This window comes from Catharus ustulatus, chromosome 2 (genome assembly GCF_009819885.2).
Source record: "Catharus ustulatus isolate bCatUst1 chromosome 2, bCatUst1.pri.v2, whole genome shotgun sequence".
NCBI lineage: Eukaryota > Metazoa > Chordata > Aves > Passeriformes > Turdidae > Catharus > Catharus ustulatus.
The window spans coordinates 105,098,516-105,112,536 of NC_046222.1; the positions used below are offsets into that span (position 1 = coordinate 105,098,516).

The 14,021-nt window shown below is 37.6% G+C and overlaps 1 protein-coding gene across 5 annotated transcripts in view; it reads right to left on the bottom strand.

The window, feature by feature from the left end:
* The window catches only part of ARHGAP6 (Rho GTPase activating protein 6), a 319,193-nt gene that overhangs the window by 19,653 nt on the left and 285,519 nt on the right, over positions 1–14,021 (bottom strand). For all 5 annotated transcript variants that reach the window (XM_033052158.2, XM_033052159.1, XM_033052161.1 and 2 more), the window contains exons 4-7: positions 11,893–12,149; positions 7,175–7,370; positions 4,113–4,168; positions 321–471 (exon numbers count right to left, since the gene is read on the bottom strand). In XM_033052158.2, coding sequence (XP_032908049.2) covers positions 321–471; positions 4,113–4,168; positions 7,175–7,370; positions 11,893–12,149 — 660 coding nt within the window. The remainder of the gene's footprint in view (positions 1–320; positions 472–4,112; positions 4,169–7,174; positions 7,371–11,892; positions 12,150–14,021) is intronic.

Below are 14,021 nucleotides of genomic sequence, written 5' to 3' on the forward strand. Positions count from 1 at the left end.
AGTAAAATCCTTTTTGCTCTAGTTTTCTGGATTATTCTTATACACTATAAAAACCAGGAGGAGATCCCAGTAAATTGATACTAAAGAATATATTGTATTATGTTATATCATGTTATATTACATTATACTATATTATATTATATTTACTATTGCATATTAGAATATACTACATACTTTATAGTGTATTATGGAAATATTTTGAGCAAATCAAGGCCAGAGCATTCATAATAAGAGAATAAAAGAAGGCTATTAGTAAAGATCAAAGAATTTAAACAAATTAGCTTTTGATAATTGGTAAATCAAGATGCTGGAGAGCTCACAGAGAGTGTTGATGAAAGGTGTATAAAGCTCTCTGGTGAGAAGTGGGTCAGGCATGTCACGCAGAAATTCCTTTAACAAGGCAGCAACATCGTGAATGCTGTGCTCTTCATCTAATACAACATCTACACCTCGGTCAAACTCTTCACGTAACTGAAAAAAAACCATGAGAGAAAACCACAGTCACTTCTTGTCCCAATTAATACAGTCCAACACAGAAAATCTTTTGAGAAGCAGATTTACTCATTTTCACTTTCAAGATTCAGCATGACTAGTCCTTGGTAAGGTCAAAGATGCAATTCATATCTAATTGCTGCTTATTCCACAATACATAACTTTAGGTTTGTACCAGTGTAATAAAATACAGGCTTTTTCCAGCTAATTGTATGAAAACATGCATCCAAGTATAATTTTTGCAGAAATGAAAGATCCACAGCAAAGGCAGAAGCCAGAGGCAATAAGGAAAATGACAAGACAGGCTCTTATGTCACCTTACTACATTATCCCTGGAAACAAAAAGACTAAAATTGCATTTTGCAACATTTATGACTTTGTAGAAGAAAAACATTATTAGTAAGATCATGGTAATATCCACCAAATTCACATTTCTCTTGTCATTTAAGGCTGCATGTAAAGACAGGTAGCAAGCAGACAAGTTCACTAAGACTTCACAGCATTCCTTCACACACACTTCATTTTGCCTTCCAAATTTAGTTATACTCATTAAGTAACCATCATTACAGAGTTCACAAACAGCAAGCTAACATCATTACAAGGTATTGCTACATTTTTTTCCCTGCTTTGGCCCTCATACAAATTTTGTATAATTCAAAGGCATCACACTTCCCAAAGGCAGAAGAAAACCCTCTCCCAAATCTGAGATACCTTAGGAAAAGTTAAAAGCCTGCCCTTCTAGACGGATTTTCCAGCACCAAGAGCAGAATACTTTCCTGAGGCTGACAGCTTCACCTTTTATTCTTTTTGCATTTTGAAAACAGTCAAGAGGTTTTAAAACTATTTCCTAGAAAAAAATGTGTTCCTTTGCTAACATTATGAGGTATCACAATGTCACACCTATCTTCTCAGAGAGTGACTACAGCTAAATCTGATTTCTTCACCAGGAATATTACAAACATGCCAAAGAGAGGAAAGAAACTAAATCACAAGCAAACGATATGCCTGTGATAATTTGTGGCAAATCTTGACCATGTGCAAATCTATCTTGGGTGTGTTCAGTGTGAAAATCCTTTGTTTTCAGCTTAGATTGTGCTTTCATAATGGGTGTGACAGGTATTCATTAAACATCTCCATTCTAATTTATTAGGATTGCTTTTACCTTTATTAATATCAGTCATTATGAGTAATGAATAATTATGCTACCAGAATATGTTCTTTATCTAATATTATTCTTTGATTTATGGTCAAAGATTTTCCAGTGCCAGCTTGGAGACTTCATTCCCAGCTTAATCCTACTCTCCAGACCGGTGAAAAATGCAGAACATCCCTGCAGAGCACCATAAATTACCTCAATCCAGAAGATTGTTTCTGCACTTAAGAGCCCGAAAGCAGCTGAGGAAACCCATTAGTGCTGCATCAGGAATTCAGACTTTCCAAATTGCTGGCTAAATCATAAACTGCTGTTACAGTCTTGAATATGGCACTTGTGATCTGATATCCTGTGAGCCCTACAGAGATGTCCTAAGCAGCAAAATACTATAGAATCTTTGGTGAGATGTGGCCACATTTCAGGCCCAGATATCATGGCTGTTAAAACTGTATATTGGACACCTCAACCTGAAGTCTTTCAGATTCCATTCATACGGAATGAATTCAGACTTCTAGAAGATATAGGGGGTGAACTACAGCATCCACTGAATATTTTGATATGAGAGATGAGGACATCTGTGCTGGAAGAGGGGATAGGAGAGCAGAACTTCAGCTATTTCACTCTTCATCCTTAATTTTGAAGCTGCCACGATGTCACCAGGCTCAGCATCAAGGACTGCTCACCCCAACCTCAGCAACAATGCTCTGCTCGAGCATCTGTTCTGGGCACAAGGTGGTACCTGGCATCCTGGTGCTCCAGATCTACCACCTTGAGTCAAGATGAGCTTGGAATCTCTTTCCTATACCCCACTGAACACGAAGAAGGAGGTTTGCAAGAGATGTACGTGTTTTAGATTTTCTCTTCCTGTTCACCAATCAAAAATCCCACTGGCACATTGCATCTAATTACTTATGTATTTACTGCAACAAACTACAGTGGAAACAGGACATTTTCTAACTGGGGAAGGAAGGAAAACAAAATATGCTTACTTTCTACACAAGAAAAGCTAATGAACAGCTGCAAAAGCACACCAAAATCTTAGTGCTGGGTTTGGCTTGCTATGGCTCAGAAAATGAGTGGAATTTTAATTGAACTCAGACTTTCCCACGTGTTCATGTTGACAACATTTATTACTGTAATCACAAGGGCCAAGCTGATGCTTCCTTGTTGTTTAATGAAATATATCAGTTTACCTAGTTCAGTAAATTAGTCCAAATAATAAAAAACATAGATATCCAAATCTCTTGATTTCTTCACCTTTTGAAAACAGAGTAAAAGTGGTGAAAGTCGCTGATGTTCAAAGTAAGGCTTAGTTTACAACTGAATGATTGAAGCTGTCTGATTTTTCCTCAGATGTATCATGCAACTGCACTCATCCCTAAATGATAATGTATGTTTTAACACTGAAGCTTGCAATGCAAATGTGAGGCAATTTCAATACTTTATCCAGTTCAGTGTTGATCTGAAAACTGCCTCTGCAGAATTTTTTTAGCTTAGTGTTACACCAGCTACTCAGGAGTAGAAACTGCTGGAGAATGAGCTACAACTCAGTAGGCTACACTGTCCTACCAGCCAAAATCAATTCAATTTGGCTATTCAAGGTAACTTTCTAGAATGATAAAACATTATACTATGAAGATTTTACAGCTTTTTGCAAAGAACTATAACTTCTGGGATCAGATGGAGTAAGGCTTTCTTTTGCTTTCTTTTCTGCTTGATATTTTTGGTCTTATCTTCATGGGAAGGGTATTTTCCTGTAATTTTTCATCCCCTCCTTATGCACTTTGCAAACACTAACCACTGTTCTCCACTACTCTAATTCAACATGTATTCCCAGCTTCTGGGAATAACAGTGCAATATCTAGGTAGGTATACCTAGGAGCCAATACCCACATTTGACTTCTCTGGAACCTAACTGTACACTATCTTTGCTTTTTCATAATTTGGCTGAGACTAAGACTTGGAAGGGTCTGCTATGACCTTGAAGTCTATCAGGGGTAAAAGAAATGTGATATTTAGGAGCAGTGATCTTAGGGTCAAAGAGATTGTTCTGTACTTGCATGTTTTCTCATACCGTGAGTTTTCCAAAAAAGATTTACAGTTTGAGTTTACTTTGGGAGCTTCAGCTGTTTCTGAGATGAAACGAACAGCCAAGATTTTTTTTTCCCTGCAGTGTGACCTTTGGAAAATTTCTTCACTGTAGTTTATTTGGATATCCAACCCTGTGCTACTTTTGCAGAGCAAAACATACAGAGACTGTTAGCCTGCTGAGAACCTGACAAGGATTTCACCAGATGTAAAAGATATTGGAAATAGCCTTTTATGAGCCATCAAAAAATCAGTGAAGTTACTGACGCAGAAAACCTAAATTTCACCATGCTACAGACAGGGAAGAAAACACAACAAAAGGAATCAGATATGTTTGTATCATAGCTGATGAAAGAAAACCATATCCATATCCACTCACCTGTCTTACTCTCTTTTTTGAGCTTCCAACTCTGAATATTCCTACTGTCTGGAGACCTGCAAGTGTAACACATCATAGCACTATTTTAATTGTTTAATTTTTCTCTTGAAAATTGCATTAAACCAAAGCATTCTGATCTATGTGTGTACTTATAAGAATAAATAAATTTTTAAAAAGCAGTATGTTTTTCCACAAACATGCACTTACCATGTTGATGCAAGATTCAGTTGTGATTAAGAAGCTAACCACTGTGTTTTTTAAGGATCACACTTAATCTGCAAAATGGCATGTCTGTGACATTTCTTGTAATGCCACCTTGGTAGTGCCACTGCTATGAGAGACTGAGGCACTGCTCAGAATTTGGAGGTGTAATTTCCAGGGCTGACATCAAAGGAAACAGGCGTAAAACAACTAAACGCGTGGGCATTGCGCTGTGTATTTGGATACAGGATAAAGTCGGCATTTGGCTCACTGGCTCTAAAGTTCCTGTCCAGGCAAAGTTCAGAGTCTCCTGCAGCGGTACATAAATAGGGCCCTCATGTGGACTATGAGAGGGAAGAACTTCAACTGGGAGTCATGTGCAGTTTATAAGGTAGAAACAGGTATTATATAGAGGGAAGGCTATGAAGAAGCATTGTTGTACTTTAGGCAAAGTGTGTCATTTAGCCTTAAAGTGATTAGGAAATTGGTGTTGCCTTCTGTTTCATAAGACAACAGTTCAAATCTTCTTCTAGCCCTGCAGAAAGCCACAACAAATACAACAAATTATAATATGGCTCTTGAATGGACATATCTTGCAGACTAACAGGGCTTGAAAAAATTGAGAGGTGACACGCTCTTTAGCAGCAATAATGTGAGTGGAAATTTTCGAATCTTAAGGACCTGTGTACATAACATAATTTTACATGGATATACACTCTGGCAAAAGGGATGAAATTGTCTATAAGCTTGGAAGTTTATGGTCTAACAAGGGCTACTCTGCAGGTCTAATCTCTACTGACATAGAGGAGACGTAAAATTACCTTGTGAGACAAATGCCTTTTGATAGCCATTAGGCTACACTTGCTTGCTGGAGATGTGTCACCTTGAGCAGTATTGGGAGTTGCAGATCTTCAGAGAAATTCAGATAGGATTCTGCTTTTTAGTTTTTACTCTCAACATAACATAGAAATCTCTTTTAAAATCTTCTCTCTTTGGTTAACAGAAAATTACATTGATGGACTATCATTTAGCAAACCCAGGAACACTGGCAAGGAATCATCTGAGATGGAGATTACACACATTGGGCAAAACCTGCAGGCTGGTTACCTGTTCCTACACAGACATACAGTGTTCATTCTACACTGCAGGTCTACAGAAAGCCAGGCCTTTATATCTCCGGGATATGATGCCAGGGAAAATAGGGAAGGTGAACAAGGACAGGGGCATTAATGTCTAAAAATATACCCACTTTTTGTCATATAATGCTCAGAATTATCCTTTAAAGCATTCATCAGAAATTGCTGGTGATTTGATGATGAAAAAGCATCATGCATATAGGCAAGTATTTTCAGAATCAGCAACTTGGTGCATCATATAGCCTGGAATGATGTTGCTACAGTGTCCATCTTCTACCATCTTTAAACTTCTCTCAGTTTCTTGTGGACAGCAGATTAGATTAAAAATTGAAGAATTTGTCCCAGATTGTACCAGACTATTGCACTATAGTATATTATAGTTTACCCTTAAACAATGCACAATAACCCATCATAGATTTCCTTTAAAAGGAAACTTCAATGTAAAGCAAAGAGTTCCATAAAGAGCATCATGTAGAAATGAACTTTGTTATGACAGTGCCTGAAGAGGCTTAAAAAATTTATCACAGATGCTCAGGTGACATAAAATCACATCATCCAGATGATACTCAACTGGATGGCTTTTTGGCTGACTCAGATACTTTTATGTTCTCCAAACTCAGCTACCTTTGCTTAAAGGGATGGAAGCCATTCATCTCAAACTTAACCATCCCATACTTACTTGTCAGCCATGGTATCTAATCTCTGTAATAGCAGTGACTATCTTTTGCAGTGTTCCTTGACATATTTGTAAGAAAGACAGTTTTCAGTTATGAGAATTGTGAAAGCTCAGCATTGTTGTTTAAATTGCAGTCTCTCATCTGCAAAAGCCTTTCATTCAGAGTTAGTAAATTATTTGCTGGTGAAATTAACATCAACTACATAATTTGCTGTTACAATTACCATTATTTTATGGTTTGTTGATTATCTGGCCATGTGATAACTCCACCCTGCTGTGGCCAAGTTATTTCAGTTATCATTAAAAAGCTTTACAAGGCTAAGATGCATTGGCAGAGACGGTGAGCAGATACCTAGATTGACTATTGTTTCTGCATTATGTAAAGCTGTGGGAGGCTTGTGTCTGGGCAATCATGAACACACAAGAAGAATACTGGCAGGAGTCTGTCATTTCCTTTGGAGAGAGCAGGCCTGAGCCTGAGGCTGGTCAGGAGGAATCAATCCAGAGACAAACTGAGTATTCAGCCTTCAAGCCTTGCAGTGAACAGGAAGAGGCTTCTTGGAGGTTAATATATATTTAGCATGGAATTATTTCTATTCTGAGCCGCCATCTACAAATAACAAAAGTCTTGCACTAGTAGTATAAATAGTTCATCTAGATCTCACACCTTAAGATCCACTGATTGTGAAGAATGGCTCCAGACTGGCACATTTCAGACTTTTTATTCTGAGGGTACAGGTAAACCTGTGGGGTGTGAAGAGCCATTTCTGCACAGCTGAGCACCCCAGTACAAGATGAGTGACCTCCAAGAAAAGCTCTATGGGCCAGTTTTACAAGATTGTAGCGTATCTCTTTAGTTTGCGAAGTTATCTTGTGCAGAATTACTTGTGAGACAGTATTTTTAGCAAGAGGCAAAACAGGAGGGAAAATGTCTAGCTTTCAAAGATGTCCTTGCAAATGGAAGCATATACTTACTTCTCAAAATAGTCATTTATTTATATTATAGTAAAAATACATCTGCCACTCCTGGGAAAACAAAATATTCTTACCATGCTTTTCCAAGTGCTGGCAGCAACTATCTACAAGCCGGGGGACCTGCCTGTAAATAGGGTTCAGGCTTAGTTTCTTATCTCTTGCCTTTTCTTTCTTGCTCTGGGCTTCTGCTGGCAAAGAGAGCTGGAGAGCCTCCAACAGCCTTGAGTGATTGTCATCAAGATCTGTAATAGAGTCCACAGACATCGCGCCCTGTAAAATACACACACACAAATAATCAGCAGGGCTGGGGAAAGCTCAGCATCACAGCATGTCCAACAAAGACTTTTGTCTACCTGTATTTTAAACAATATAAATAATATATAACAATATAATAATAAATATAATAATATAAAAATACAATTAACTACAACATTTTTATAAATTAATGAAGTTATAATACCAGTGTAAAGGATAGGAAAAATCAATATGGTACCAATGTTCTCATATTCTCGTATTACCAGGAACACAAATTAAAATGCTGAGAAAACAAAATGCTTTCCACTCATTTGCTCCATCTCTTTACTGCTGTAAGCCTGCACATACTGTGGGGCAAGGATGACTCATGGTCTGTGGGTGCACCTCAGCAGTACCATATTCATGTGCATGGAGACACACAGATATTTTTAAATCTTATTGCCTACTTCTGTAGGTTGGACCATTGTATCAGTGAAACTTATGCAAAATGATTTACAACCATACACCATATACAGTTAACAGTTAATATCACAAATACATACAGATGGGGAGTTTGAAATAATCCCACTCTATCACAGAATAAAGACACACCAGAGAAGTTGAGGAGTAATATTTTTTAAATAATTCTGCTTCACACATATTAATATTTTAAAATCATAAAAATTTCAATGAAAGCTTTGAAAGCCAGATTTGGATTACAGCAAGGTGCAGAGGTTCAAGCAGTCTGTAAAGGATAAAGCAGCACAAGCAGTAGGAGGTTTATGGCATGTTTCAATTTTTACACTTGAAAAACAATACTTTTTTTTCAAAGCACAAGATTACTGTCACTTCAAAATTACCACTTCTCTCAATTCTTAATAAAATTATGAGGCAAAAATATTCTAGGGTACAAGTAGTCTTACAATAATAATAAAACAAAAAGAAAAAAAATTCAGGTTTTAATTCCTACTAAAAATATCTGTTGCAAACTATTTTCTTTCTTTCCAAAACAAAGCTTAAATTTTACCATAACATAAAATGTACTGTATAGGGATGCAGTATGTCATCCTAAGAAATAATAAAGGAAATTTAAATTCCTACTCAAAACTTTTCTGACAACTATAGTTTGTTGAAAGCAAACTGTTCTGCTGACAAGAAATTTATAGACTGCTAGTCAGAACTCTACATCTATTAAATGAGAACTGTACAGTTGCTTACAAGGAAATTTCACATTCTATTTTGTTCCATCAGCCTAGCCAACTGACCTTTATGAAGACTTAACTCACAGGCAAAATTCACAAAAAGTCCACCGAGATTTCAAAATCATTGATAAATTTCTAGTTTGTAATACCTTAAAAAAGCCCCCATTTAACGTATCAGGATTAGTTCTGTTTCTTGTAATTTATGGTAGATGTATAAATGAAATACAGTGAAGTTTCTAGATTCTTTTTTACCCACATTACTATAAACAATTACTAGATCCTTTAGAATGCAACTTTTGACCTTTATTTCTGGTGTCTCTCAAAAGTACATCTGCTTGATTCCTTTTACCATTTCCTGCCAACAGGAAACAAAAACAAAAACAAAAAACCCTTCCAAAAGAAACAAGAACCTCTGGCTATGATCCATGTGTGTAAAATTCCAATCGAATGACATTTTTATTTTAATTAAGTTTTGCATTCCATACATCAAATGAATCAATTGACAATGAAAATCCTAACCCCATCCTCACCACTGCAGCCCCCGTGTGACAGATGCCTGCCTTTATACCCTGCCTTTACTGGTCCTTTCCTGTCTGCAAAGCATCCTCATGAATCATTACCAGAGTCACTTAAATCGGATTCAGATCCCTAAAATAGATGCAAATACATGGTTCAACGTAGTCCTTGGGCATTTTATCAAAATTGTGGATTAACCAGCACACTGAGCTGGCTTTAGGAAGAATGACCTTGAGTTCAGGGACTGAAGTCACTGCTTGGCAATACCAAGTCCAGGCCAGCCCTGATTTTACAAAGTGCACAGGAAAACATTACCAACGCACTCCACAGGTCCAGCTCAAACTCAACCAGACCTACTAGTACAGGCTCAGACAGACCTACCTGACTGCTGAGGAGCAGTGGAGGAGGAGATTGTGCACACCACTGCCCACTGCTCCAGGTCTAGGAACACACACACACTGAGATACCTGAACTGCAGTGCCCAGCAGTTAGAAAATCATGTTCCATCTACCAGGCATTACCTTGGCACATAATGGATACTAGTCTCTGCTACCCCATGATGAGTTCAAAACCTAAATACACTGGGGAAGTCTTAGGTAAAGCACACAGAAACACGAAGGAAAGTGGAATTTAAAGTCTCAACTTCCAACTGCTGGGCAAAAATCCTACACAGAAAATGCAGCGACAGTGATTTCTGTCAAGCTGCTGGAGAAAAGAGAACCACAGCACTCACACTGTGAGCTCTGCAGCCAGCAGTACCTTCTACCTCTTACTGAAAGTCTCAGCTGAGTCTTTGAAGACTCACTGAAATACAAAGAAGTGACTGACACATTGCTAATGGTGCAATGATAAACAATCCCTCTAGTTTAGGTTTAAGAGGACTGTACTCCAGGTGTCTGTGCAGCATTTTTGTGATAAATTGTTTGTATCAGTTGCATGTACTAACAAATCATTTTTTAGGTGTTTTTTTTGGTAAGCATTTGTCAGTTGAAAACAAACAGTGCAATGGTGCTCAAGAGATAAAAGATAAGGGCAGCCTTCCTTACCATCCCCAAAATAAGCTCGGGGCAGAGGAATAAGTGCACTGATAGACAGAATTATGAAGACAGACAACGTATGGACATGAGTTGATATCAATGTTAAATAATTGAAAATTCATTAAATTAATTAGCTAATTCCCTAGAGAAAATGCCAACTTCCTCATGTCACACTGCCCACCTAAGTCTACTCTTACTTCTCTGTAGGTGAACCATATCCTGCTGCATCCTCATGGCTATGGACTAAACGCTCCAATTCTGCACTCTGAAAGCTGCAATGCCAGCATTGACAAAAAAAAACCCTAAAGACAACCAAGTATCCAAACTAAACTAAACAAGCAAAACCCTCCCTCAGGTTCTAGGAAGTTGCTCCTGATGGATCTCTATGGATGTACTAAAGGATCCACATTCTTCTGCTTGCTCACTGGTCAAATGCATGTCAGAAATCTTCTCACACTCTGTGAAGAAAGTAGCAGATGACTCACCTCTGGACACATGAGTTAACTTTCTTTCCTATGAAAAAAAGGTTCTGAAGCCAATGAGTACACACAATGAATTTATATTTTTTTGTCACTGATGCCAAATTCTGAAAGAAGTTCAAGGGTTTCCCTTTACACTTGGTCAAGTTACTTTGCCCTTTTGTGTGAACACAAATGCCTGTTCACATGGTTTGCACAGACCAACAGATATGCATTAATGTGTATACAAGACTGCAAGCATCATGCTTTCAGTATTGTAGATAGAATATAGACACTTCAAGCTTCAGTTGGCAGCAAGACAAACGAAGAGCCCCATGGCCTGCCTTCTCTCAATTTGCAATTTACTCCAGCTCCCTCTTAAACTCTGTTTTGAAGAGCCCAACAGACAATTTCTATGAAGAAGGTTTTATCCTAAGGATAAAAAAAGGTGAGGGTCTTAAGAAAATACCTTATTTTCCTTCTTCTTTAAGAAAATATCTTTCATTTTCCAGAATACATCTTCAATTCTTGCTCAGATTTCTTAAAAGGGGTTTTATTCAAAATATTTATCATGTAATTTTTTTCTCCCGCCATTGCAAATGAAATAAAAAACTAGTAAAGTCTAGAACCTTTATTCCAAAGTAACAAAACAAAAAAATGGAACTGCAAAGTTCAGACCATAAAATTTACTTATAAGGAAAATATTTTTGCTAAAAAAAGATCAATTTTACATGTAGATTAATATTCAACCTATCACTCTGTATTTTGCTGTCAAAGGCATCTTCATAGCCTGCATGCAGAAACATCCTTTGAACACCCTGTACAAATCTGGTCTGATAACTTCTTACTTACCACAGAGGATACGATATGGGTTAGACCATGAGGATTTTTATTAATATAAGGATAGGGATTAATAGTCAGTCTTACTATCAGGTTAGAGCTAGATTAAGTTAAGTATACCTATGAATATCAAATACGTAAGTTCAGACTTTCCCTGCTGAAAAATCAGGTTGAAGACAGATGGAATTTGTTAAACCTAAAAGACTTAGAAAGGAGGAGGTAGATAAAGGGAGCAAACAGGAAGACTTCTAGCTAATCTCTCTGCCTCTTTGCAATCTGTTACAAACTCGCAGAGTCTATATGATCTTTTCCCACCAGCATCAGCAAAAGAAGATTCCCACTACAGTTAAGAGTTTTCTGATGCTGATGAGGCTGACTTCCACCTGGAAACAACCTACCTTTCGAACAAAAAGTATTCCACAGTCCACACCCACAACAGGTTTTTGCTGGCCCAGCTAGACCCTCTGGCCCCACAGTCACACCCCCATGTGATGTGCCTACTTACACGCCTCCTTGCCCGTGGCGCTGGCTCAGGTGTGTTTGGAGAAGTGGATTCATTCGGTGTTTCCGAGGTTGAGCTGAGAGATGAGTTACTGCTTGAAAGTTCTTTGTTCTGCCTTTTAGTTCCGAATGGCAAGAGAAAGGCCACAAAATCCGAAACATCTTTTTGCTCTTCTCTCTGAGAGTCTTGCTTGAGCTTGTAGGCCCGGTCATTAGCAATCACTTGAGACAAAGGCATTCCAAAAGCCTGGGGAATAAATTCTGCAACAACAACAAACCCCTAATAGTTACCAAACATCTGATATTTATTTAGTGCAAACAAAATTAACTCTTACGTTGTTAAGAAAAACAATCTGAAGTCCCTTTAAATATATAGCAATTCCAATGAAGTATTGGACTCAATACTAATAACACCACCAGTGCCAGGTAATTGTAGCCCATGGTATCTGAATCATATTTCTAGTCACATAATTCAAGATACACTGCACAGAATCCTGGAAAATCACTTGAGATCAGATCTTATTAAGATGTTAACCTCCATCAAAAGTAACTGAAGTCAGGTGCTTCTGGTTACACATAGGTGGTGCAGAGGGGCATCAGAAGCTCTGGTAACCATCCTGAGACTGGGGAGCCTCGTTGCACTGTGCCAAAGCTCTCTCTCATGTTTCAGATCCCTTCACCACGCTCCTTTCTCACAAATGCTGTACGGCACCAGTGCCAAGGGGTCCCCGCATGTCCACAGGTTTCACAACAGTTTAGAAGAGTATGGATCTACCTGCACAGAGAGCTTGGAAGTACATTCACCACTCAGACTAAGCCTTCAAGGATATAGTTATAAATTTAAACCAGAACTATTCTGTTTTAAATACTGGTAAGATTAAACCTGTTTAATAGCGGTATATCAGTATAAGTTCCTTTGTAACAGTAAAAAACATGGACACATGGAAATGCAGCAGAACATGTTTGTCTGAATTAAGAAAAAGAACATAATCTTATCTCACATGAATATAACTGTAATGTACAAAACCAGCATATATCTCAGGTCTCAGAGTAAAATGTTTAAATATTTTACAAAATTAAAAAAAGTTTTACAGTGATTCAATCAGCAACAATGAAATTCTCATCAATAATTTTCAAATCAGATCTGAGATTAGCTGAAGCAAAACTACTGACACAGATTTTCAACTAGAACTGGCTTATCCTCAAAAGAAATGAAAAAAAATAGCTATTGATGCTATTCACCCTAGTGAAAATGAGTGGCACTTCTACTAGGTTCCAGCTTCAGGCATGTTCATATCAGAATAAATAAAGCACCAGAGATGAAAACCAAGTTTCTTTAAGCATCAAAATAAGAATTATAACAAAAAGAAGTACACAGAAAAATTCTTATATATTATATTTCTCTTTTGCCACAATCGTATAAATAATTAAAGGCTAAAATTCCTCCTGGGCTTTTAAGCCTGACTAGGTCTTTGATGACACTTCCATCTGGATTTGCACTAAAGTAAGGCATTGAAAGGAAGATGATATTTTAAGAATCTTGAATGAGGACACTACTAGTCTATCACACTAAAGAAACAACAGTCCATTGTTCTGTTTTGGTAGAAACATTCCTGCTCTTTAGAAGCACGAAATGTTAAGACAAGAATTAACTTTGGTGGCCAGACAAAACTAAGTCAGGAAGCAGAGCCTCATATATCAAGAAGCTCTAGAGGTGACTTATGAATAGAATGACACCTAAACCCATCTGCATTTAATTTAGGACAAGAAAGAACATCATCACACAGATATCAAGCAATGCAGGGATTACCAGTTCCAGGAGTTCAGATAGACCTTTCCCTCCTGTATTCAACAGTCTGTCTACTAAATTATGATGGTATTAATATTATTTTTTTTTACTGTTCTGAATTATCTTCCTAATGAACATTTAAGATGAAAAAACCTGAAATACACATATGCAGCATGTATCCCCTTCTGGCTGTCTAACTGGGTGCTCTCTTATACTCCTTGCACCCTTTTTTATTTGTCCTTCTACAACATTTCCTGAGAAAAGCCAAACAGTATATTTCTCTGGTTTGGCTCAGAGCTGCTTGTGCTTCAGACTGGGAGAGGACAGCAGTATTTAGGTCATTT